Source organism: Sminthopsis crassicaudata, chromosome 1 (genome assembly GCF_048593235.1).
Source record: "Sminthopsis crassicaudata isolate SCR6 chromosome 1, ASM4859323v1, whole genome shotgun sequence".
In the NCBI taxonomy this organism is placed as follows: Eukaryota; Metazoa; Chordata; class Mammalia; order Dasyuromorphia; family Dasyuridae; genus Sminthopsis; species Sminthopsis crassicaudata.
This window is the reverse complement of record NC_133617.1, coordinates 737,879,325-737,906,148: the sequence shown is the minus strand read 5'-3', so window position 1 is coordinate 737,906,148 and position 26,824 is coordinate 737,879,325. Positions and strand designations below refer to the sequence as shown.

Sequence of the window (26,824 nt, the reverse complement as noted above, 5' to 3'; positions counted from 1 at the left end):
GAGCCTTGAGTGACAATATTGCTGTTATCATATAAAATGTTTTCCTGGTTCTGTTCATTTCACTTTCCTTCAGTTCATATAAGCTTTTCCAGGTCTTTCTGAGAGCATCCTGCTCATCATTTCTTTCTTTTTAAAAAATATAAGTTAAAAAACAAATTTTCTCACTTAATAATATGCAGCTGGTGACTCAGTGGACCGAGCACTGGGCCTAGAGTCAGGCAGATCTGAGTTCAAACACAGCCTCAGACAGTAACTATCTATCTGTGAGACCCTAGGCAAATTACTTATTCTGTTTGCCTCAGTTACCTCATCTTTAAAATGGACTTGAAAATAGCTCCTGCCTCGAAGAGTTGCTATGAGACTCAGATACTGTTTGTAAAGTATTTAGAATAAAATCTGACACATAGTAGGTACTCTATAAATATTAGCAATAGCAATATTATTGCTATTCCCTTTAGCTTTGGAACCACTACAGTGAGTTTGTATCATCCTAGTTAGTCGTACTTCATGTTCCAACTACTATCCCACCTTATACATAGCCCCCTCTCCTCTTGCTCCTGAAGCAGTTGGGAATCAACATTGCATTTGGAAGAAGTATGACAGTTGATTTTTCCAAGACTCCCCAAAGTAAAACAGCCTTCCTTAGCTATGTGTTGTCGTTGTCTGCTAGAGAGTAAGTTCTTGAAGGCAAAGGTTGTATTGCTTGCTTATATTTGTATTTTAGGCACTTAGCATAGTGGCTCTGAACATATAGAATACATGCATTTATAGTAGCATAGCATAGTGGTATATATAGTAAGTACTTAATTAACACTGCCTTCATTTATTCATTCATTCCAGGTGTTTCCTGTGTGTGTTTTATTTAATGCTTTTAATTTCTTCCCCCCCCCCCCAGGCTGGGGTTAAGTGACTTGCCCAGGGTCACACAGCTAGGAAGTGTTAAGTGTCTGAGACCAGATTTGAACTTGGGTCCTCCTGAACTCAAGGCTGGTGCTCTATTCACTGCACTACCTAGCTGCCCCGCTTTTAATTTCTTTTAAAAGTTTTTCACAATTTTAATATTTGTTTTTCAAAAATTTGAGTTTCAAATGGTCTCTCCTCCCTACCTATTGAGAAGGCAAGCTATTTGTTATAAGCTATACATGTGAAATGTATTTCCATCTGAGTTATGTTGTGAAAGAAAACACAGATGACCCCCTCAAAAAAGCCAAGAAAAATAAAGAATAAAAAAATAAGTATGCTTCAATTTGTATTCAGACTCCATCAGTTTGTTCTCTGGAGATGGATTTCATATTTCATCATCACTGCCTCAGAATTGTCTTGCTGAGAATAGTAAAGTCATTCACTATTAATCATTGATCAATATTGCTATTACGATGTACAATCTTCTCTTGGTTCTTTCATTTCACTTTGCATCAATTCATGTAAGTCCAAGTTTTTCTAAGAGTATCCTGATCATCATTTAAAAAATTTTCCAATATAATAGCATTTAATGTTTTCTAATTTCATGTAAAGATATTTTTAACATTCACTGTTTTAATTTTATTTTTTATTATAGATTTTTATATACAAAACATATGCATGGCTAATTTTTCATCCCTGACCCTTGCAAAACCTTCTGTTCCAACTTTTCCCTTCCTTTCCCCCACCCCCTTCTCTAGATGGCAGGTAGTCCCATACATAACATGCAGTTTTATAACATTTTGAATTTCAAATTTTTCTCCTTCCCTCCCTCTGCTCCCTAAGACAGCAAGCAATTTGATAAAGATTATACAGTATGTAATCATATTAATCATATTTTCACATTAGTCACGGTGTAAAAGATGAATCCAAAAAAGGAAAAAGACCACAAGAAAGAAAAAAACAACAAAAACAATGAAAATAGTATTCTTCAATCTGCATCCAGACAAAGCTTTTAGTTTCTAAATCACAATCTTTGCTGGATATACTTTATCCCCTTAGGTTTCCTGACCTTCCTCCCTGATCCCAACCTCAATCAAACACTGGATGACAAAGAATATGAGCTCAACAGCAAAGCTTTTTGAGGGATCGTCTCATTTTGATTTCATATCCCCAGAATATGGCACACATAGAAATGCTTGTTAAATTGACCTGAATGAACAAAGAAACTCAATTAAGCAAAAACAACTGATAGAGTGATCTCCTCTGATAATGTGGGAAACATCCAGCCCTTAAATACCCACTCTTTATTATCCAGTGTCCAGGACCATTACTGGTTTTTCAGTTACTCAAAAATTTGTTGTCCTTTGAGAAATCTTTTCTTTAATACCATTGTCATTGACTGGTTTTCGCTTCTTATTTCCTTCTGCATCAGTTGAGGCAAATCTTCCCGGGTTTCTCTGAATTTAATGTTATCTGTCATTTTGTACTAAATAATATTCTACTGCACTGACTTAACCACAATTGGTTCAGCCATTCCCTACTTGATTTCCACTTATTTGTTGCCATAAAAAAAATACTGCTATAAATATTTTGGTTTGCAAGGGAGCTTTGTTTTTGTCACAGTGGACTGGGTCAGAGGTTATGAACACTTTTGCACTACTAGGTTCTTAGATCTAGAGCTGGAAGGGATCTCAGGTGTCACCTTGGCCCAATTCTCTCATTATACAGAGGAGGAAACTGAGGACAAGGAGGTACAGTTGGGTCACACGGGTAAAAAGTCTCAGAGCTAAGGTTTAATCCATTTTCTTTTGGCTTTAATCAAGCCCCCTTTCCCTCAATGGAACATGGTCAAACTGGTGTAAATGGGTTGGATGGTTTCCATGGTGCTTTTTTGTTATTAAAAAGGAAAATAAAAGGAGGGAGTTATAAGAATCTGCTTCTAGCCACGCTGTGACTTTTTCCTTCCTCTCTTTTTTTGGGGAGCAAATGATCTGACAAGGTTAGTGAAGCTTCCCCCAGGCTGCAGTTCAAACTCCACAGGAAAGTGATCACTGATATCCAGAGCCTAAGAAAAGAAAAGAACCAATAAGTCACAGACTCTCAGATAGAACTGTATCCATCCTCTACTACTCCTTTTGTAGTTATGAAGGAGCCGAAGCTCAGAGAGAGAAAGTGGCCTGTTATTTGTGGTTGTTAAGTCACTTCAGACATGTCCAACTCTTTGTTGTGTCATCACAACTGGGGGCTTTCCTGGCAAAGACACTGGAGTAGTTTGTATTTTGCTTCTCCAGCTCATTTTACAGATGAGGAAACTGAGGTAAATGGGACTATGTGACTTGTTATACAGCTGGTAAGTGTCTGAGGCCAGATTTTAGTTCAAGAAGATGAGTTTTTCTAGATCCAAATAAATTCAGAATTTGAGAAATCCCCCAAGTTTTAGAAATACTAGAACAGACTCTTGGTCCATCTTGCCCAACATTTATTGCCAATCCCGTGTGCCAAGGGCCAAAGATGGCTGTCCTCCCTGATTCCATGGGACGTCCAGCTAATTACAGATTCAGAGGAAGGAAGGACCTTCTGAGGCCACCTGTTTCAACCTCTTCTTTCACAGAAAACAAGATGGAAGCCCAGGCAGAACAGGTGACCCAAGTTCTAAACAACAACTCCGGGATGGAAAGATCTCCACCTTCAAATGTTTTCCCAGCACCCTCAGAAGTGAGAGTGCATGGGAACAAACTCAGGATCTCTAGAGAAAATGCAAGAGGGCAGACTTACCTCCTCTTCAGGCAACGTGTAGGCTATATGGAAGTGAAAGGTCTTGGCAGAATCTGGAACAATGGAATTGTTTATCTTCTGGCCATGGACCACAATCCTAGGACAAGGGAGGAAAACATCACTGAGTCAGTCTCTGGATTAGAGTCTTGATTGGATATTTATAGGTCTGTCTTTGCTCCTGCCAGAGGGTTGGAATGGGGACACAGCTGGGTTTAATGAGAGGAACTTTGGGCAAGGGGGAAATTCATCCTTCATGACTTTTGGTTTTGAAATAGCTGCTCCAAGGCTAGGGACGCTTCCTCTCATGAGGGTTGGAGGAGCTGGTGAGACTTCTCTTTTCCCTATCAGCAGATGCTGCCTTCCCACAGTGACTACTTCTGCAAAGGAAATTCCCTGGACATCCTGAGGGGAACCAAGGAGCTTCATAAAACAGAAACAAATTCCAAACTTCAGAACAAGAGAAACTAGAGTGAGCTCTTTGCAAATATGCAGAGCTACACACTTAGCTGATAGTGGCGGACCTCCTGGGATGAAGTAGACCCTCGGGCCTGGGGATTTTGATGCTCTGCACTTTGTGTTTCTGTGAACTGGTCTGCAGATGTGAAAGCAGCCAGGGCCCAAAGAAACCCAGACTTCCTGACTGAAAGATGAACTCCAAGGACTGTTTTAAGATGTCTTTGGTGACCAGTTCCAATTGTTCAGTGATGACAGAGACATCTACACTCAGAGAGAGGATGTGGGAACTGAATGTAGATCATAACCTAGCATTCTCACTCTTTCTGTTGCTGTTTGCTTGCATTTGGTTTTCTTTCCTTCTGGATCCGATTTTTCTCATGCAGCAAGGTAACTATATAACTATGTATACATATATTAGATTTAATATATACTTTAACATATTTAACATGTATGGGACTACCTGCCATCTAGGGGAGGAGGTGGGGGGAAAGAGGAGAAAATTTGGAACAGAAGGTTTTGCAATTGTCAATGCTGGAAAATTACTCATGCATATGTCTTGTAAATAAAAAGCTTTAATATATATATATTAAAAAGATGTCTTTGATGGTCCTATCCCAAACTTGGCTATGGTGTAATGAACAAATGATATTATTCACTTATTTTTCAATCATGTCTGACTCTGTGACTCCATTTGGGGTTTTCTTGGTTTATTATTATCTTCTCCAACTCATTTTACAGATAAGGTAATTGAGGCAAATGAGGCAAACAAGAACCTGCCCAGGGCCACACAGCCAGAAGGAACCCAGGAAGATGAAACTTCCTGAATCCAGGCCCAGCGAATGGAGCCATTTAGCTGCCCTTAACAACTTATACCTCATAGCTATTAGAATATTATTTCCTCTGACCAGGACAGGTAGTGTCCCATGGATTGTCTGGAGGAGGTGGCTTTCTGTTCATGTACAGGAAAGGACCTTTCTTCAAATCCCTGATGGATATGGACTGATTTGGGAAATATTCTGCAGGACCCACCTCTCCATTTAAAAGGTTCCAAATTGATTCAGAAATACAATAGAAAGAACACAGACTTTGGTGTCAGAGGATGTAGATTCAAATCCTGCTTCTATCAATACCTATATAACTTTTGGGAAGGACAATGAATCTCCCTGTGTAAAGGGCTAGAACTGAACAGATGCACTTAAGGCTAATTACCCATTGGACAATTCTCTATTAGCATATGCTTGGAGAATGACCCTCCCCAACTATTCTGTGCTGGCTCAATCCGTGGGTGTGGACAAAGAAGGAAAAGAGAGGGATGAGAGAAAGGAGTAAGACAGGTAGGATCATTCTCTCTTGGCTGTGGTGAGAGAGGAAGGAGGTATGGATTGATTTGAGACTCGATGTGACCATTATAAATCTTTTGGTCGTCTATCTTTTATCCACATTGTGGTAGACACCTTTTCAGGATTCACTTTTGCAATACCATCAGCAAAAGAGATAGCCCAACTGGTCACTGAATTCCTTATACAAGCATTTGCAATTATGGGTGTGCCACAAGCAATAAAAACAGGCAATGGACCTGCATATACGTCCAAACATTTTACACACTTTTGTGCACAGTATAAGATTTTACATACCACAGGCATACCCTTTAATCCTCAAGAGCAGGCAATAGTAGAGAGAAGAAACAGAGACATTAAGTCACTCCTCCAAAAACAAAAGAAAGGGGGAGCCACCGGTAACCCTAGAGAACTTCTAAATTTAATTCTCTATACCATTAATTTTTAAATTTTTGACAAAGATGCACTAGCTCCGGCAGACAGGTTTTATAACTCACCGGAAGGACAGTGTCCAGTGCGAGCAGCTCTACTGTCCTTAGATAATCACCAGGTCATGTGGAGAGACCCAGAAAGTGGTGAATGGAAGGGACAGATAGGTTATCTGCTGGGGGAGAGGGTTTGCTTGTATCTCTACAGATGGAGAAGGAATCAGATGGATGCCAACGAGCCATATTCGCCTTGTCCATCAGAGAGAGACAGAACAGACCCTTGAAACGAAAGAGAAGACCCAAGAAACATGGGGTGGTTCTGTTGCTGACTGTGCCCACCACTGAAAGAGCATGGCAGTTATGGCATTTGACTCATGGACATCAAAAATTATTGAACTTGAAAACCCTCAGGAATCATTGGATTCTCTGAGACATGATAAGACTATTGTAGGATTTCTAAACCCTCAGGAATCATTGGATTCTCTGGGACATGATAAGATTGTTGTAGGACTTGAAAACCCTCAGGAATCATTGGATTCTCTGAGACATGATAAGACTATTGTAGAACTTCTAAACCCTCAGGAATCATTGGATTGTCTGGGACATGATAAGATTGTTGTAGGACTTGAAAACCCTCAGGAATCATTGGATTCTCTGAGATGTGATAAGATTGTTGCAGGACTTGAAAACCCTCAGGAATCATTGGATTCTCTGAGACATAAGACTGTTGCAGGACTTCAAAAACTTGTGGGGATCATTAGATTCCCTGACACTTGAAGCAATGGACAATAGATTGGTTTTGGACTATCTCTTGGCTGCTGAAGAAGGTGTATGTGTGACTGATGTTTACATACCCTCCTTCTAGGACTTCTTTAAATCTTTTATAAAACTCTGTTGATTTATATTGTTTGTTATATCACTACTTGCATGTACAATTCATGTTTGTTACATCTCATGGAGCCTGCACTGACTGTGGGGAGAGTCATCACTAATAGCCTGTGCATTATTGCTATGTGCTTGTGTAACACCTCCCATGCTGATGGGTTTATGCATACCTGTCTCTAATAAGACCCTTCAGCCCAGAAACCCGCTAGCAATCCCCACTTCCCTTTGGTGCTTTTCACCTCCCTTCCTGAATAGTCGGGGGAGGGGGGATGTGATCACCTCCTTTTTGGTGTTTTCACCTCCATTCCTGAGAAGTCAGGGAGGGTGTGATCACCTCCTTTTTGGGGTTCTCACCTCCCTGAGAAGTCAGGGATGGTATGACCACCTATGTTCTAAAACAAAAGAAAGCGGGAGATAAAGGGCTAGAACTGAGCAGATGCAAGGTAACCTAGGGCTAATTACCAATTGGACAATTCTCTATTAACATATGCTTGGTGAATGACCCTCCCCAACTATTCTGTGCTGGCTCCATTGGTGGGTGTGGACAAAGAAGGAAAAGAGAGAGATAAGAGGGTGGAGTAGGACAGGCAGAGTCATTCTCTCTTGGAGGTGGTGAAAGAGGAAGGAGGTATGGAGATTGCTAGAACTAATCCCCTGATGGTGACCCCAAAAGGCCAGGAATAAAGACTTGCTTATCCTGACTCCTGCTGATTCTAAGATATCCAGGGTCTCAACATCCCTGGGCTGATGTCTTGTCTTCTGTAAAATGAGAGGGTTGAAGCACATGGTGTCCAAAGTTCCTCCCAACTCTCCATCTATGTTCCTTTGGCCTTTTGACTAGAGGAGCTTCAAATGAAGGCCAGGTGTAGTCTTCCCTTTGAAGTATCTCTCCCTCCCTCCCTTCTTTCCTCCTTCCCTCCCTCTCTTCCTTCTTATCTCCCTCCCTCCCTCTCTCTCTCTCTCTCTCTCTCTCTCTCTCTCTCTCTCTCTCTCTCTCTCTCTTTCTTTCCTTCCTTCCCTCCTTTTTTTCCTTCTTTCCCTTTTTTCCTTCCTTCTTCTATAGAGGCAGATCTGGGATTCTGTCCAGGTTCTCTGACCTCAACCCCATGATTTTTCCACTATACCACCCAGCTTCTCCTTGATGCTGCCATATAGATCCAGGTGTCAGCTGAACAGAGGTGATGACTAAAGTCATTGGGGAGGGGTCAGATTGCTAAGCAGTAGTCTCTCTAAGAACTCTAAGAACTTTGTAAGAAAAACAAAATAATGGTAGAATTATTCTCTGAACTAAATAGGGCAAAATGGAATCTCACAGAAGTTGAGTTTTTTGGCAATTAGAATAAATCCCAGAGCCAACTCAGGGTTCTGGGATGGCTGGTCTTTCATCTGGATGACTTTACTACTTAGTTGGGTGTTAAACCTTCATGCATCCCCTCTGATTTCCTTTCAGAAATGAGCCGGGCACAGGGCAGCCCTTTTTGGGGGGAGCTGCAATCAGCAGGAATTGTGAGTGGTTTAGGCTGGGGTGGGGAGGGAGCTTCTCACCTGTCATAGGCACACTTGGTGCTTTCCTTGACTGTTGTGTCCACATTATCACCGATCAGCCAGACAAACTTGGGGTCCATCCGAAGTCGGATCTCCTTCCAGGACTTCTTTGGGACATAACTACAGCCAGCATTGAAGTCTCCCATGAAGATGAAGTTCTAAAAGATACAAGCTTATTGAGTCAAGAAATATAAAGATTTTACAGATGTTTTTGCTTATAACCCACAACAGTAAAACCAAAGTTTTGTGATTCCCCCATACTCACAGAAACTGGATTTCTTTCTCTTCCTTAAAAATATAAAATCAACAAAAAAGAATATCCTGTATTAGAGTTAAAATTCTCCACTAGTCCTAGTTATGACAAGATTCCTGAGTATAGAGAAAAGAGTGCTACGTTTGGAGTCAGATCCTGAGTTCTCATTATACTTCGGTAATCCTGCACAAGTCATTTGGGCCTCAGTTTCCTCAAATGAAAAAATGAGGGTCTGGATAAAATGGTGTCCAAGGTCACTTCCAACTCTAGCGTACAAAACTGATTCAAGAACTGAATAGGGAATAAGCAGGAGAGAAGTGGCCAGAACATTTGGGGGAACACTGCCCAGCCCTCTCAGCCATAAAGCTTCTCCTTGAGACCGGGGGCCATCTTTTTCACACTGTTCTTTTCTTGGTGCTTTCTGGCTGATTGTATGGAGCGTCTCCACCTCCAAAGAACCAGAATTGTGGATGACAAAAAACGTCAAGACAAGCACTCGTGAAAAGGTTGCGTGGGGTAGTGAGTCAAGCTTTGGGCTAACACTTTGAACTTCCTTGAGCCTCAGTTTCTCTCCTGTGTAAAAATGGAGGTAAAATAGCACCCACCTCCCAAGGTTTTTCTGAAAATCAAACAATATAATAATTGTAAAGAGTTTAGGACATGGTAAATACCAGATAAGCATTAGCTATTATTAAGGCTATAAGTGTCACCTATCTCTATACAATGTCACCCTCCTCTATATCGTAATGCTACTTATAATTATACGATATTACTGGTATCTACACAGTACCCATACCTACATAAAATCACCCGTGTTTGCAGTGTCACCACACCAACACAAAGCTATCCAAAACTATATAATACCAATATCTATATAACGCCGCCCATCGCTATACGACCTTACCCACTGCCCCTCATACAAGATACTGTCGACATCCGCACAGTGCTTTCCTGTCTTTACACAATGCCTATAAACTCTACAATACCGGCTATCCCACATCATCCACATTTACACAATGTCAGGTCTACACAAGTCTCTATATTGCCTCATAGATCTATAAAAAGTTACATGGCATCCTCCACATTCATGCAATGTCACCCAGGTCTACACAATGACTACACAACTCTGACAGATCTTCACCTAGTACATACACATGTGTGGAATTAACTGAGTGAAGACCCTCTCAAGGGAATACGGCCTTAAATTATACCTTACTTGTGACTTGAGACTTTATAATAACCAGTAGAGCTAGAGCTAAAAAAGTTGCAAGGTGTTTGTCCCCTCCTGTTTCCCACTACCTCTTAATTAGCATTTAAGTCCCTCTTTTGAAAGCAATTTATTCTTTTATTTCTGGGTTAGATTTCTGATTAGAATGCAAGCTGGCTCCCCCAAACTATGGGAGAAATGGGGGTTCTGTTGTTCAGGTTATTTAATCTTGCATTTTGCAGTTTTTACTTTGCACTCCTTTTACTGACAAACACCTTGTCAGATGGGAGATGCCTTTTCTCAAGAGATCATAATAAACCCCTTTTTGCTTTTATTTGGAGAGTCTCTGATAGTTTTTGTGGCTGATACTGTCCCCCCCATATTCCTTGTAATCATGTATGAGGATAAATATTTTCTGCCTTCAAGCAGGAGTATTATACTTACTATTTCACTGTACTGGGTTGGGGACTCCTCTCTATCATTTTGAGAGGAGTTTTCTTTTATAAAAAAATGCATTATACTTTAACATATTTAACATGTATTGGTCTATTTGCCATCTAGGGGGAAAGGAGGGGAAAAATTGGAACAGAAGTTTTTGCAAAAGTTAATGTTGAAAAATGACCCATGCATATATCTTGTAAATTAAAAAAAAAAAAAAGGAAAGAAAAAAGGGCAGCTGGGTGGCACAGTGGATAGAGCACCAGCCCTGAAGTCAGGAGGACCAGAGTTCAAATGTGGTCTCAGACACTTAACACTTCCTAGCTGTGTGACCCTGGGCAAGTCACAACCCTAGCCTCAGAGAAAAAAAAAGAAAAAGAAAAAAAAAAAAAAAGAAAACACATGTCAGGAAAGTTTGAATGTCAAACTTTCAGGGTACTTCCTTCTCCCTTTAGGAGAAAATTCTTTTCCTTACCAAGCTGTCAAGTAGGAAATCTCACCTTAGACTTGAACAAGCTTTGTTCTCTGTCTTTCTTTGAGCTCCACTTATGCTGCCTGCCCAGATTTCTAAGGAGTATCAGACCTTGGCCTTGGACATACTGTTCCCCCCAAAATGGTGAGTGTAGCTGGAAATGGCCTTTCAGTGTACACTGCAAAATTAAGTTTCCTTCTCTTCCTGATGACCCCCACCTTCTCTTCTATTTTCTTTCTCTTCTACCCAATTTGCTAGTAATTCTTCTGATTTCCACCTCCTCCTATTACTTTCTCATCTAATATAAAGGAGCCCAGAGAGGTTGCCTGTGATCACAAAAAGGGAAGAAACCTCATACATCATCTCAAACACTCCCTAGAAGGGGAAGGAGCTTTATGCATTCTCACATGATTCTGACATTCTACAGAACAGAAAATGAGCTGATTCTCTTTCTCTCTGAATCCACCTGTCTCCCTAACTTCTCCATTTCTATTAAGAGCACCTCCATCTCTCCAGTTCTCCAAGTTTGCAACTTCAGAATCATTCTTTGCTCTTCACGTTCTCTGCCTGAACCTATCAAATCAACTGCCAAATGTTGTGGGTCACATCCCACTTCTCTTGCATCTGTTCCTTTCTCTCCACTCACCTAGCTGCTTTCAAGGTCAAAATTTCCTATCTTTGAACCTATATCTTCCCTAGAGCTGCCATATTGATATTTCATAAGCACAGGCCTGACTATGTCCAATGGTTTATGGGGTTGCCTCTCTTGATCAATATTTAAACCCCGTGACAGAGACGGTAGTAACCTCAGGCTTCCATCGACGTTTTACATCCATGTAGACATCAAAGAGCTCATCGATTTCTCGAACAGACGTCTCAGGTGTCGTATGTAGAGGGATGATCACAAAATCTCTGACAGCTTTGGGAATAGGAGAGAACAGGGATTTAGTCAAGCTCTCCCTTGTCCAGGTCATAGAAACAGAATAAAAAGGAAACAGCATCCCCCTTATTACTGACCAGAATATATGGTTTCCTTAGCCTAGGATCAGCCTAGGAGTTATGCAGGTAGTTTGATTATGACCTTTGGCATCTTGAATTCAATTCACCATTTAATAAGCACCTAGTATGTATAAGACACTTTTACCCCAATTTGAATCCCAGCCTGGATTGGTCCAGAGGTGATTGGGCTATAAAATGCCTTCTTTCCTCCTTTCCCTTAGCATAGTTATAGGTTGGAGATATTATATATATGTATATGTACATATATGTATATGTATATATATGCATAAACATATATAAATATATACACACAAATATGTATATGTGTATGTGTTCACACATATAGTCAAATGGAAAGATAAAATAAGTGAACTGCAAGTTCTCTTGGTGCTGATTGACAGATGAATTCTCTTAGAGAAAGCACAAGTTGTACTATATGAGGACAGAGGAGGTGCCATAGATCATTCCCATCAATCTGGACACTTCCAATGACGCACAATTATAATTAACACCAAAGGATGCATTACAAGTTAGGGAAGTCATAGGGTTAGAGTCAGGAGTCGGGAGCACATTTAGGGCAAGTTACTTCCTTCTGAGCCTCAGTTTCCTCATCTGTAAAATGAAGGGGTTGAGCTCTGATCTCTAAGGACCCTCCTTGCTCTATGATCATCTGATCCAATAAATTTGGTGCTCTTAGCTGACTCACCAGTTTTAGGGGAGTAGAACCAGACCACAAAAGGTTCTCGGGAAAAGACATCTTCATCTCCTTCCTGGGTGTCATGATAATGATAGCTTTTCTTCACAGATACCATCCTTTCCCTAAATAAAGTAAAAAGGAAACAGAAATCTGGTGTGAGCCACTTCCATTTTAAAAAATTTTTTTAAATCACTTTAAAGACACGAAGACTTTGGACTAATATCCTCTTTGGGGGAAAGCACCTATAACTTTCTGATTTGGCAAAACTAAAACATGTGAATCTCCAGCTTCCCTCCAAGTTCAGCTCAGGGGATCCGGACTTTCCCGAGCCTTGTGCTCTACCCATTTTGACTTTCTCTGCACAATATTACTCATACTTGATACGTATATGCTATTTTACTCCAGCAGAAGATAAGCTCCTTGAGGGTGAGGATTGTTGTGTTTCTTTGCATCCCTATTTCTAGCCCAGTGCTTTGCACGTCCTAGACACTTAATAAATAGTCAATTGAATCCAATAGGCCAAAGGTCAAACTACCTACCCAACTGTTAGGCTGTTCCATAAACTATGATCAACCTCAATAAATATTATGTAATCCAACAAATACCATAAATTGTGCAAGTGCTAGTTGTGATCTCTAGCTCATTTTGCAGAGGCGATGAGGGTTGTGTAGTAATCAAATGGACCTGTAATTTCACTGCTACTATAGGAAATACCCTCTACTAATGAACGTCATCCACCCTCTCTGCAGCTTAAAAGTCTTAAACATTTGGTTGGGGGCACAAGAGGTTAAATGATTTGACCAACATTTTTATTTATTCATAATTTCAGAGATGGTACTTCCTCCCCCTCCCATATTTTCCTGGCTTTTTGAGTTCAGCTTTTTATCCAATGTGTTACACTACCTCTCTGAGATAGGCTTTATAAAAAAAAAAAAAAAAAGTCATTTCTACATGGGGTTATGGGTTCCTGTGATACCTGGAAAACCCTGGGATTTCATTGGAGGTAAAGCCTTCGCCAAATGTACACCCAAAATGCATCTATACCTTTAAAGATAGTTTTTGTGAATTGCCATGGCAACTATAAGAACTGGTTCTAACTGAAAGCTAGTGTCAAAGGAAAAAAAAGATACATTGTCATTGATAGCCATGCTACATTAAGAGACAGATCTAAAAGGATGGAGGCCTTGGAAAGAACCTTGGATTTGGAGGCAGAAGGCCTACATTCAAGTCCCGATTCTGTCATTTACTACTTCTATGATGTGAGCTCCCTGTGCCTCAGTTTCCTCATCTGTAAAGTGAGGGGATTGAGGGACTCTCTCTAAGTCAATGGTCCTCCAACTTTTTAAATAGGGGGCCAGTTCACTGTCCCTCAGACTGTGGGAGGGCTGGACTATAGTAAAAACAAAAGCTCACACTCTGTCTCTGCCCCTCAGCCCATTTGCCATAACCCGTCAGGCCACATAAACATCCTCTTTTTTTTTTTTTTTTTTTTTTTTTTTGAGGCTGGGGTTAAGTGACTTGCCCAGGGTCACACAGCTAGGAAGTGTTAAGTGTCTGAGACCAGATTTGAACTCTGTCCTCCTGACTTCAAGGCTGGTGCTCTATCCACTGCGCCACCTAGCTGCCCCCCACATAAACATCCTTACCAGCTGCATCTGGCCCATGGGCCGTAGTTTGAGAACCCCTGCTCTAAGTACTTCAGCCTATTGGGTCAAGTCTCCCAAAGAGAGAATTACAGAATATAGATAAGAGTATCAGCTAAGAGCTTGAGAAGGGAACATGAGCAACACAGGAAGAGCATTAACATTACTGACCTCCCAGATCCACTGAAATTTGTGCTCACCTATAGAGAAAAGCATACTGTTCCTTGTAGGCATTTCTTCCCAGCCGGTTACTAATTATGCAGTTGTACTCTATGGTGCCTTTTTGGGATTTCCTAGAAGACAGAAAGATTTCCCATGAGCTTCCTAAGTCAACATTGTCCCACCATCTTGGGTCTTTAGTCTTCTCATCTGCAAACCCACTATGTGCTTTTGTTCTTTCTTTAGCTTCTCCTTTCTGAGTCTGGTTTCTGGGATCTTGACACTTAAGCACAAGAGCAATGTATAATGATAGTGCTTTAAGGTTTTCAGGGGGCTGAAGTTCAAGTCCTCATTCTGATATTTATTTCCTGCATAAGTCACTTAATGACCTCAGTTTCCTCATTTGTAAATGAAGGGAACTGGTCTGGATGGTTTTTGAGATCCTTTCCAAAAGTCATTTATTAACAAAAGCATCTATGTGACAAGTGGGGCAGCTAGGCAGTATAAAGGATAGAATGTCAGGCCTAAAGTCAGGAATATCCAACACTTACTAGCTATGTGACCCTGGGTAAATCACTTAATCCTGTTTGCCTCAGTTTCCTTGTCTGTAAAATGAGCAAGAGAAGGAAATGGCAAGCTCCTCCAGTATCTCTGCCAAGCAAACCTCAAATGAGGTCATAAAGAATCGGACAGACTGAAAAATGACTCAAAAACAGTCTGCTTAGGGCTGGAGAATGAAATATCCCTATAGATACATTATATCCTGTATATGTACTGTATATAATATAATGTATAGTTACATTATAACAAGAGGGATAATGAGTCCACATAGAAGTATAAATAGCAATCTATTGATGATTCTTGAGTTAGATATTATAGATGTTATTCCCATTGTACATGTAAGGAGACTGAGGTGTAAGGTGATTAAATGACTCTTCTGATTGCTAATGAGCATCAAGAAAGAATCCAAATCCAGGTCTGACTCTAGGCCTAGTGCTCTCTTCTCTCCTTGAAAGTACTACAAGTTAACCTAGAGCAGATTGCTTGCTGTCTTGGGGAGAGGGGAAAAAGGGAGGGAGAGAGAAAAAATTTGTACCTCAAAATCTTACAAAAATGAATTTTGAAAACTATCTTCACAGATAACTAGAAAAAATACTATTGAGGAAAAAATTAAATTTACAGGTTTTTTTTTTTTAAGTAATGCATGTCTTAAATTGCTTATTGTTTCAGGGAGAGGGGGGAGATGAGGGAGGGAGAAAGAAAATTTGGAACTCAAAAATTTTTTAAATAAATGTTAATTGTTTTTACATGTAAGTAGGAGAAATAAAATATTATTATTTTTAATAATGATAGCTTTTTATTTTTCAAAATGCATGCAAAGATAATTATCAGCATTCATCCTTGAAGAACCTTGTGTTCCAAATTTTTCTCCCTCCCTTCCTTCTCCCTCCTCCCTTGAATAGCAACTAATTCAATATAGGTTAAAATGTGCAATTCTTCTAAATATATTTCCACCTCCATCATGCTGTGCAAGAAAGATCAAGTCAGAAGGGGAAAAAAATGAGGAAAAAAAAACAACAAACAACAACAAAAATGAAAATACTACGTTGTGATCCGCATACAGTCTCCATAGTCTCTCTGGATACAGATGGCCCCTTCCAGTTCCTAAGTCCACAGTGTAAGGAAGGGTTTGAGTCTCTGCCATATGGAAGAGGGATTTAGGCTTCCTATCAAGAAAAACTCCCTTACTGAATTACACTCAAAGTGACCTCTGAGATGGTGGGCTCCTTCTCATTGAAAGTCTTTCAGAACAAATAGGACAGCCACTTATCAGATGTATTGTGAAGGGGATTTCTGTTGTTATTATCCTACATATTTAGAAAATAAATGGAAAGAGCTTTACAAGCTCTTAAAGTACTATTAAAATGTTCATTTTTGTTGTGGTTGGAAGACGTTAAGATCCCTTCCAATTTTGGGATTTTGTGGCTTTGTATGAATGCCTGAAAATAATGACCATTGTAGACTCTTTTAGTGGAAACTGGCCTTCTTCCTTCTGGGCTTCATCTGTCCTTTCTCCATCCCCTTAGCTCCCTCTACTTATTATCCTGAACTTGTGAGATTTTGGTTTTATTCATGTTTGCCAAATACATGCTGGAACCAACTTTCCCCCAAGTTGTAAGAATTCAGATTAAAGTGACTATTTTCTGCTCTCACTCTCTACCAGGAAATGAAGGATTCAGTCCTGGGAAGGCCCCAACAGGGCGTAGCATCCTAGCTCAGTCGTCCCCTTCTCTATGTGTGCAGAATCTGGAGTCTTGGAGAACTTCGGAGTTCTATTTTGGGGAACTTTTGGGCCCCTTGGCAGCCCATGCAGAACTTGGGCTTTCAGCATTTTTTTAAAAAGCCAAACCCAGAACTTGGTCATAGTAGATTGAACTCCAGCTTCCTGTTTATGTAAGGCTAGGCTTGTTTTGAATAACTAGAATAGCCCAGTCTTATTTTGATGATTTGTATGCAAATGACTCATTAATCTAATTTCTTTTAAAAGGATATTGTAATGTACTTGTGAGAACATGTGTCAAGCACCTCTGGACTTCTGTCAAGTGAGAATGGGAAACATTTTCCAATTAGGGGATCTGAGGGAGAGTGGAGGCCATAGGAGGCAGCTAGGACATAATGGAAAACTTTGAATTAGGATCAGAGCTCCCTGACTTAAAAAGATCTGTCCTGCCATTTACTTATGGACAAATCACTGATTTTTCTTATCAATAAAACAAAAGGGATGGGTTAATAAGCCTCTAAGATCCCACTGTGCCTTTATACCCATGATCCTGTCTGTCCCTTCCATTCTCTGGCCTTCAGATTCTTCATCTATAAAATGGCAGCATTGGACTTAGTGTCTAAGGGACCTTTGGACTGTAAATATCTGGTCCTATGAGGCAGAATTGTGTCACCTAGCAGTGCACATGAAGAAGTCTCCTGCCCAGCTGCCTATCTCTTCCACCCTGAGACTGATCTATAGCACCCAGAAGGGGAAAATGGTGAAAGCTGAAGATGGTGGCAGGTTCTCAGGAAGGCAGAGTTCAACTTTGGGCTAAGAAGGCCAATTTACTATTCTCAGCCCTCCCTTCCTTCCTCCTCTCAAGAATTCTAAAGTCTTAGAATGTTCTTGCTGAAGCCTATCTAGCCTCATTTTACAAATGGGGAAATTGAGTCTTAGACTCAAGCTAAATGTGCCAGATGGCTTAAGAGGAAACTCTTGACTCTTCAATAAATGGACTTCTCATATCTTTCCTTCCTTTATTTTCAATTTTGTGATTTTAACCTTTGCATATTCATTCTGAATGGTTCCTAAAGGCCTTTCCTATAATTAGGAGCTATCTTGCCCAATTATATGCCAACAAATCCGACAATCTAATTGAAATGGATGAATATATAAAAATATAAATTACCCACATTAACAAAAGAGGAAACAAAGTACTTAAATAAACCTTTAGCAAAAGAATTGAACAAGCTGTCAATGAACTCCCTCAGAAAAAAATCTTTAGGGCCAGATGGATTCATGAGAGGATTCTATCAAATATTCAAAGAACAATGAATTCCAATACTACATAAATGGTTTGGAAAAACAGATAAAGAAGGAGTCCTGTGAAATTCATTCTATGACATAAATATGGTGCTGATATCTAAACCAGGAAGAGTCAAAACAGAAAAAGAAAATTATAGACTAATATCCTTAATGAATATTGATGCAAAAATTTTAAATAAAGTATTAGTAAAGATTCTTCCTTGGGATATAAGTGCTCTAGGAAATGTGAGCAGATGTGACTAGGTGTTTCAGCTTCTGTCCTTCCTTCCCTCTTTCAGTTCTCTTTTGCCCTTGTCTGTTGGCATAAAAGGGGGCTGAAGACTTGTGTTTTCTTACCCATTCAGCATTTTCATCAAGGTGGGACAAATGATGTTTTGGGAGTCCTTGATCTCCATTAGAAGCATGATGTCACAGCGGCTGATGATCTATGATAAAACAAAAACAAAAACAAAAAGCAAGACATCAGAGGAAACCTGTTCAGTATTTTTTAGCTAGGTCATGGCAACAAGGGAAATTGAGTCTGTTTATTCATCCCAGAGAGCCTAACAAGTGACACTGATAAAATGATGGGCACACGCATGTGTGAAATATTGACAAGTCTGAAATACTGTGATTCTGAGAACAAAATGGAGTTATTACCCATGGAGTTCAAGAACTCCCTAGTGAAGAGACTCCTACTCAAGCAGGTGGGCACCTCCTCTGAAGCGTCTAGTCTTTAAGAACTATTTAGAGAGAAGTCCAGCTCAAACCAGATTCAGATGTAATAATGACATTTTTAACAAAGTGAATAAAAAAACAATTAAACAACGATAAGATTATATTTTTAAAAATTGAATCAATATATGCCTCCCACTCCACCCTGGAATTTCTGGGTATAGTTGAGTGAACCTTATTTCCATGTGAGTTGGACACTATTGGCTCAGATCACTATGAGTTTAAAGGCCAAAAATCTGTCAGAAGCTAGACTCAGGCTTTTCTGAATGAACTCAGCTCTCTATGTATTATGTCACATTGCCTTAGGGTAACAGGGAGTCATTGGATGTTCCTGATCAAAAAATTGACAAGTATCTAACAATGTTTTTGAAAAAATTAATCTAGCAGCAATATGTAAGTATCTGGTTCTAACTAATGCTCATCTTCTGACCTGGTAAGCCTTTTCACCTATAAAATGAGGGGGTTGGACCCCATTGCTTCCTCCATTGATGCTTATCTGCATAAAGGAAGAGATTACATCAAAGAAACAAAACTTCGTTTTTGTCTGCTGGTAGACTGACTCTAGGATTTTCTGAAGGCCAAAAAATCAGGCTGTAAATGTCTGTCAATCCTTCTGCTTCCAATAGTCACTTAGCATTGCCATCACATCTTCTTTTTGTGCTATGGGCTGGAGTTTTTAGAGAGAGCTCTCCTTGGTGAGGTTAAAAGAGATAGCCCAAGATACAAATGATTAACAGGAATTTCCTGTCTTGGGACAGGTTGAAGGAGATAACCTGAGACACAAATGATTAATAGAATTTTACATCCTTAGGAGAGATTCCTGTCTTATTTACAAATCTCTTTGGAACTTCTTGGATAACATCTCTATATCCGAAGAACAAACTTTGTTTTATGGCCCTGATTATGTATAAAATGAATTTCCAAAATTCTATTTCTTGCACTTGGTTTTTCCTTGTGCCCGCCAACTTTGTTCTGGAGTCCCCTGCCCTTTCAGGCAAGTTTGGCCTTTCTCAACCTAGAGGCCAAATGCCAGTCTATCCCTTTACTATCAATAAAGACTTTGTTTTAACACAGCATAGAGTAGCGAATGAATTGGCTAACGGGACCCGCCCTTTGGTTACTTTGGAGGAGAAGAAAGCATTGAACCATCTTTCCTTTTGAGCCTCATTTATTGTCCTCATCATCCTAACGCAAAGAAATCCCAGGTGTGGAGGGCTCAGCAACAGGACACACGTCCTAGGTGTCACATATTTCTGTCCCTGTTTCCTGATCAGTGTGAGACAAATACTGATGAATGTGTTCAACCATACGTTCCCTTTGTTGATATTTCATGTCACCTGTTCCAGATTTTCTGATAGGAATAATGACAGATGTTTACATGGCAATTTAAAATTCTTAGATCACTTCAATACACAATGCACATGTATAAATACACAGAGTACTAGATCTACATATACATAAACACAGACACAATTACATGGGTGTATATTATATATCCATATATTAACATGTCATGTCATCTGTTCTGGATTTTCTCATAGGAATAATGACAGATGTTTACATGGCGGTTTAAAAGTCTCAAATCACTTCAATACACAATGCACATGTATAAATACACAGAGTACTAGATCTACATATACATAAACACAGACACAATTACATGGGTATATATTATATATCCATATATTAACATGTCATGTCATCTGTTCTGGATTTTCTGATAGGAATAATGACAGATGTTTACATGGCGGTTTAAAAGTCTCAAATCACTTCAATACACAATGCACATGTATAAATACACAGTGTATTAGATCTACGTATATGTAAACACACGTGTAAGTACACCGACACAATATATAGGTGTACATATTATATATGGCTATATTAACATTTCATACCACCTGTTCAGGTTTTTTGATAGGAATAATAATGACAGATGTTTACATGGCAGTTTAAAATTCTCAGATCACTTCAATACATAATGCAGATGCATAAATACACAGAGTACTAGATCTACATATACATAAACACAGACACAATTACATGGGTGTATATATTATATATTCATATATTAACATGTCATGTCATCTGTTCTGAATTTTCTGATAGGAGGAATAATGACAGATGTTTACATGGCGGTTTAAAAGTCTCAAATCACTTCAATACACAATGCACATGTATAAATACACAGTGTATTAGATCTACATATATGTAAACACATGGGAAAGTACACCGACACAATATATAGGTGTACATATTATATATGGCTATATTAACATTTCATACCACCTGTTCAGGTTTTTTGATAGGAATAATAATGACAGATGTTTACATGGCAGTTTAAAATTCTCAGATCACTTCAATACACAATGCAGATGCATAAATACACAGTGTACTAGATCTACATATATGTAAACACATGTTTAAGTACACTGACACAATTCTACAGGTGGACATATTATGTATGTTTATATTAATATTTCATGTCACTTATTCCAGGTTTTCTGGTAGGAATAATAATAATAGACGTTTACACGGTAATTTAAAATTTGCAAATCACTTCAATCCACACATGCACATCTGTAAATACACAATGCACTATATCTACATGTATATAAACACACGTGTAAGCACACAACACAAATACATAGGTGTACATATTATATATGCATATTGACATATACTTTGTCTCAGAAGTGTGAATATCTATGTGTGTAGGTATGTCTATATCACATGCACAGTATCCTAAAAGGATTGGTGAAATTTTTGAATATTTTAATTTTAATAATTAATAATTTAATAATTATTTTATGTGCATCTCAGTGACACACAATGGGTAGTGTGGGGCCTGGAGGCAGGAAGACATGGCAGTCTTCCTGAGTTCAAATCTGACTTCAGACACTTACTAGCTCTATGACCCTGGACAAATTATCCAGTTTGCCTCAGTTTCCTTCTCTGTAAAATGAGCTGGAGAAGGACATGACAAACCATTCCCACCCAGAAAACTTCCAAAGGGATCATGAATAAGTGGACATGATCGAAATGACAACAAGCTTTAATGTGTCCTAAGCCATTTGAGTCTTATGACAACTTGGGGGGAGGTAGGCACTAAAGTTTTATTACCCCCATTTTCGAGGTGAACAAAGGGAGACTCAGAGATATTCGTTTCCTTGTCCATGATCCCCCAGCTGGCAGTGTGAGAGGATGCATTCTGCCCTCAGCTTGTGAAGCCCTAGCCCACATTCTGCTCTCCATATGCCATTGTGTCCCTGCTTGTGAAAGGATTACTTTAGTGATTGTAAAATGCACTCCTGATCACCAAATGCCATTTTCCACTTGAGTAGCTCTTCACTGGGGCTGTCTCCTATTTGCCTCTGGAAGAGAGTCTCATTTTTAAAGCCAGCAACAGCAAAAATCTGCTCCCTCCCACAGATGGAAGCCACTACTGGCTTCAGTGAGCTGGGATGTGCTGGCTCTGACCCCTGTTCTGGGTCTTATCTGCCAGGGAACTGTCCATGGCTCACATTCTTCCTGTGGATGTAACCCATGACCTTACCTCATCTGCCCATCACCCCCCTGATGCGTCTGCTTTTTCCTGTTAGATCCTTAATCTCTTTCCTGGCTTCGGAAGATGGGCCAGGGCACTAACCACTGGAGAGAATTAGGCTTCCTGCAGGAAGCAGGATTGGATCTGAGCCTTGGTACTGCACTAGCACTCAGGGAGATCTTACGTCAAAAACTGCCTCAAACACTTAACTTCAACTCTGCCTCAGTTTCCTCATCTGCAAAACCATCCATCTCCCAGGATTGTTGTGAAGATCATTGAGATGATGTATGTAAAACACCTTGCAAATCCTAAAATGCTGTACAAATACTAGTTACCGTCATCACGAATCATAGTTCCAAGAGCAGAGGGTGAGGGAGGACTGCTTGAAAGATCATGGGAGAAAAGGCGGTCAGATTCAGTCCCATCCCTGGACCCTGACTGCCTTTAGAGCAGAACTCCAACAGGAAAGTTCAGGGACATACTTCTGTCCTAGTCAAGTTCTACTTATTCTAAGGAACAGGTACCTTGCCATTTTTCTCATAGCTTGATATCTCCAGGCAGCTATAAAACCTTCCATAGCTCTCTATTGCCTATAGACTAACAGACAAAAGTCTTTCCCCTCAGCATTAATGGCTTCTGTGATCTGGCTCCCACTTTTACTTCATGATGTTCTCTTGCATGTGCTTTACATCCCAGCTGAACCAGACTGTTCATGGTTGATACACACAAGCTGTGTCCCCTCCAAGGCCATGAGTACCCTCTTTCCTCTTTCCCCCTCCTCCACCCAGTGTCTTTTTTCCTGCCAGGGAACCTTCTCTGATCCCCACTCTTAGCCCTCGCTATTGGCATTTTCTCCCTCCTCAATTTTCCCTGTGCTCTTGACTCTTCACATCCCCTCTCCCAACATCCCCAAGTAGAAAGTAAGCTCCTTGAGAGCAGACTATTTTATTTAGTCTTTGTCCCCAGCACCCAGTACAGTGCCCAGCACATGAGAGTCACTTGTCAAAATTTTCTTCTGGAGAGTAGGTAGTACTGAACAAGGCATCCCAGAGATCCCTGCTCTCAGGAACTTAATTTAAACCATAAAGTCACTGAATGATGGAGGTGAGGGGCTCCTTGAGAAATCATCCAGTCAAACCCTTGCATTCTACCAGTGAGGACCCTGAGGTGTTACGATTTGTTTTTGTTAAGTCACTTGGTCAATGTCACATAGGTTTGACCGTACACACCTTGACCCCTAAATCCTATGGTCTTTCAGCCATCCCAAGGCCCCATAGATAGCGGGCATTAGGAAAAGGCTCCAAACTCCCCAGCTCTCTCTCTTTCCATCATCCCGTGCTGTTTCAGACACATTACAAAAGCAAACTCATTCAAGGTGGAAAAGGCCATGAATCACCAGTAAACACACTGGGCGTAGTTTGATTTGTAGGGCAAGGGGCAACTCATGAATCATCAATCTCAAAGGAGTGCTGTGTGACAGGTCTTGCTTCCTGGGCAGGGAGTCCCAAGGCTCCTCCTTCCATGAGAATCCTTGGGACACACAAACCTCTATCATTTTTTCCCTGAGGCAATTGGGGTTAAGTGACTTGCCCAGGGTCACACAGCTGAGGCTAGGATTGAACTCCTCTCCTCCTGACTTCAGGTTGGTGCTCTATCCACTGAACCACCTAGCTGCCCTTCTGTGCAATTTTCCATGGTTCCCCCTCCACTGCAAAGAAGGGAAGAGCATTTTCTCCACCCTTTCAGGACATTGAAATTACACAATTTTCAGTTTCAGGTTTTTCTTTGTCTTGTGTAGTCATTAAGTAGCCTCAGGGAAAAAATAGTTACATGGAACATCATTCCCAACTCACATGTTGGTTAGTTTTGCTGAACTTTTCATCAGCCCATTTTTTCCCTCTTTTTGTTGTAAGGGATAACTCACTGAGTGGTAAGGGAGAGGAACTATATTCAGAAATTAAAGTGATATTTAAAAAAATAGCAGTAAAACTTAAAAATGTAAAAAACAAAACAAAAAATAAATAAAACTTCCAAACCCAGCTAGCATCTTTAGAGTGATGAATAAGCAAGTGGGATAATGCTACTCATCACCTGAGTTACTTTAGGCAAATTACTCAATACTTCTCATTTCCTCTGAAATGAGGTTGGACTCATGAACTCTAAGGTCCCTTCTGGCTACAAATCCGCCTCCTATCCCACAATACCTCCCTTAGCCATTACCGAGTTAACATGGGGGTCTTTACATTTTGAAATAAGAAAATATTTTCCTTGTATAGAATCCCTCCCTATTTACTCCTAGCATGATTGTGCCTCTTATGCCATAAAAAATATCAATTGGCTAGATAACAGGCTCAGACCCAGCCCCAAAGCCCAAGATTAAATAGGTCTTAACTCTGGGAGAAAGAAGATGATCTTAATTGCTGTTAATGCTCAGTTGACTTTGCTGGCTTATCCCCAAAAAAGAGCAGAATTGGAAGAAGAGCATCTAAGCTAATTACACCCAGACAGGAGGAAAAGTGACTAAAAAATGATGGAAAAGCAAAGATCTTCATCCCAGTGTTGAGGTTGGGAAGGGGACCCCAAAAGTTTGGGGTCACAGACCGGTATCACGAGTGTCTCGAAAGAATTTTCAGGCTTGAACCCATTTCCTAGTCAAGGGGCAAAGTTTTATTGTAATTGTACAAGTGGGCTAAGTTCCAAATGAAATTAGCAAAAGCCAGGAGAGCCCTTTATCCAGCTTTCTATCATTGACAAGCTAATTCTATGGCCCACAGGTAGGGCAGAGGGGTGGAGGTCTCCAGAATTTGGTGCTCACTGACCAGATTATGAGTCAGCAATGAACTGAGGAGAGGTCTATTCACAACATTGTCCTTCTTAGATCGGAGTGTGGGAAGTCCTGAGGCAGACTCCAAAGCCAGGAGATTTAAGATTACTGACATTGTTAGAACAGAAATCTCCCTAAAATCAGGGGACCCCCATATCATTGCTGTATCACATCACAAGCAAACAATCATCCATCCAAGGCTGGAGGGAGACTCTGGAAAATGATTAGGAAGTTCTATGGATGGGAGGGAATTATTTAAACTTTAATAGTTACTAATCAGTTCAGTTAACTTGTACGAGTGTTTGGGATTGAGTTTTTAAGCACGGATTCTCAGATTTGGAAGGGACATCATTGGCCCTCTAGTCCAACCTTTAAGTCCCAATGGACCTTTGCTCGAAGATATCTAGTGCAGGAGAATCAACTGTTCCTAAGGCAGCGCACCCCACTTTGGGGCAGCCAACATGGCAGAAGTTTTCACTGTTATTGAGCCTCAATAATATTTCCACTGATCTTTCCTCTGTATTTTGCCTTTTGGGGCCATTGAGCCTCAATATATATTTCCCCTGATCTTTGCTCCTTATTCTGCCTTTTGGGGCCAATGAGAACAAGGTATCCACTGAGGACTCAGTCTCTGATTTCCTTGGTAATGATACTCTTTGTACCGATGTACTCTTTTTAAAGAGGGGTACCAAGAGACTAAGTGAGCCAGGTTCACATAGTCAGTATGGATCAGGGGCAGAACTGGATTCAAATCATCCTCACTCTGAAGCCAGCTCTCTCTGGGGCTGCCCTCTCTAAGCATTCTTTCTAAGTCCATTTTTCAGATGAGGAAACTGAGATTCCGAGAGGTTTATCAGTTTGCCCAAGGTGACCAAATGTCAAAAGCACAATCAGAACCCAAGGGCGTAGGATCATTGCTCTGGAGTTGGAAGGGACTTAAAGTGACCAACTATCCCAATCCCAGCATTTTGCAAATAAGGAAACTGAGGTAGAGAAGAGTTGAACAATTTGCCCAGGGACACACAGCACATAAATGAGGGTATCAGGATTCAAACTCCACACAGCTCCTGGCTCCCGTTCCAGTATGCTTCTCTCTACTCCACACTAGCCCTCCTAGACCCAACTTTGTGAAAGGGGAGGCTTGGTTGGGGCATTTAATTCAGCCGGAGCTTGAGTCTAGAGGCAGAGAGCTCCCTGGGAGAGCAGCCAGACTACCAGGGGAGTCCCAGGTGTGGATCTTACCTTCACAATAACTTCCATAGCCCTGGAGTTGCTTTTCTTGGCTTCCCCAAAGGACCTGACATTGAAGGAGCAGATCCTCAGGGCCTGGAAGCCGTCCAGGGGGAGCAGCAGCAGCAGCAGCAGCTTCAGGGGGACCCCCAGTCTTCCTGCCATGTTGGGGCCCGAGGTGCAGCTGGGCGAGTCGCTGGCGCTCCGAGCACCGGCAAGTTGTGGTGCAGCCTGCTGCTGTTTGTAGGGTGCAGACAGCAGGAATAACTGGCTTCCTTCCTTCTGCCAGCTTTCACTTCTCTGAGGAATTGAAGGTCACAGGCTGCTTGCCCAGAGGGAATCTCCTGCCTTTTAAGCAGCACTAATTGCGGCTTGTCACTTGTTTTCCACATTAGGAAATCGGTTTAGTGTTACTCCCCAGCCTTCCCCATCCTGGGGGGTAGAGATGACTAAGAGTTAGGGTGGATTCCAGAGGTTCATAGCTGCCTCTCATCTTCCCTGCTCTTGCCACAGCTCCATCTCCACAAGTCCCGTTTCCTTCCTCTTATAGACCTCTGGTGTTCCCAGGGTTGTCAGAAATGGCCTGGGTTTTTGGGGAGGGGTCACCTGGAACCCTCTTGGGGGAACCCAGTGGAGAAGCACCTAGCATCATGACTTTTACATCAGAGGGTTACTGTGGGAAAGCCTAATGGCTTGGGATATCTTACCACTCACCAAATAAGC

General features: G+C 40.7%; 1 protein-coding gene across 1 annotated transcript; it reads right to left on the bottom strand.

Annotated features, from left to right (window-relative positions):
* Positions 1-1,527: 1,527 nt before the first annotated feature.
* Positions 1,528-26,410, bottom strand: LOC141551973 (deoxyribonuclease gamma-like). The gene is made up of 8 exons (XM_074284271.1): positions 26,114-26,410; positions 18,123-18,211; positions 14,239-14,331; positions 12,405-12,517; positions 11,506-11,618; positions 8,330-8,487; positions 3,679-3,775; positions 1,528-2,968 (listed from the first exon to the last, which is right to left on the bottom strand). The coding sequence occupies exons 1-8, from the start codon at positions 26,264-26,266 to the stop codon at positions 2,843-2,845; spliced, it is 942 nt and encodes a 313-aa protein (XP_074140372.1). The 5' UTR covers positions 26,267-26,410; the 3' UTR covers positions 1,528-2,842.
* Between the last annotated feature and the right edge of the window lie 414 nt (positions 26,411-26,824).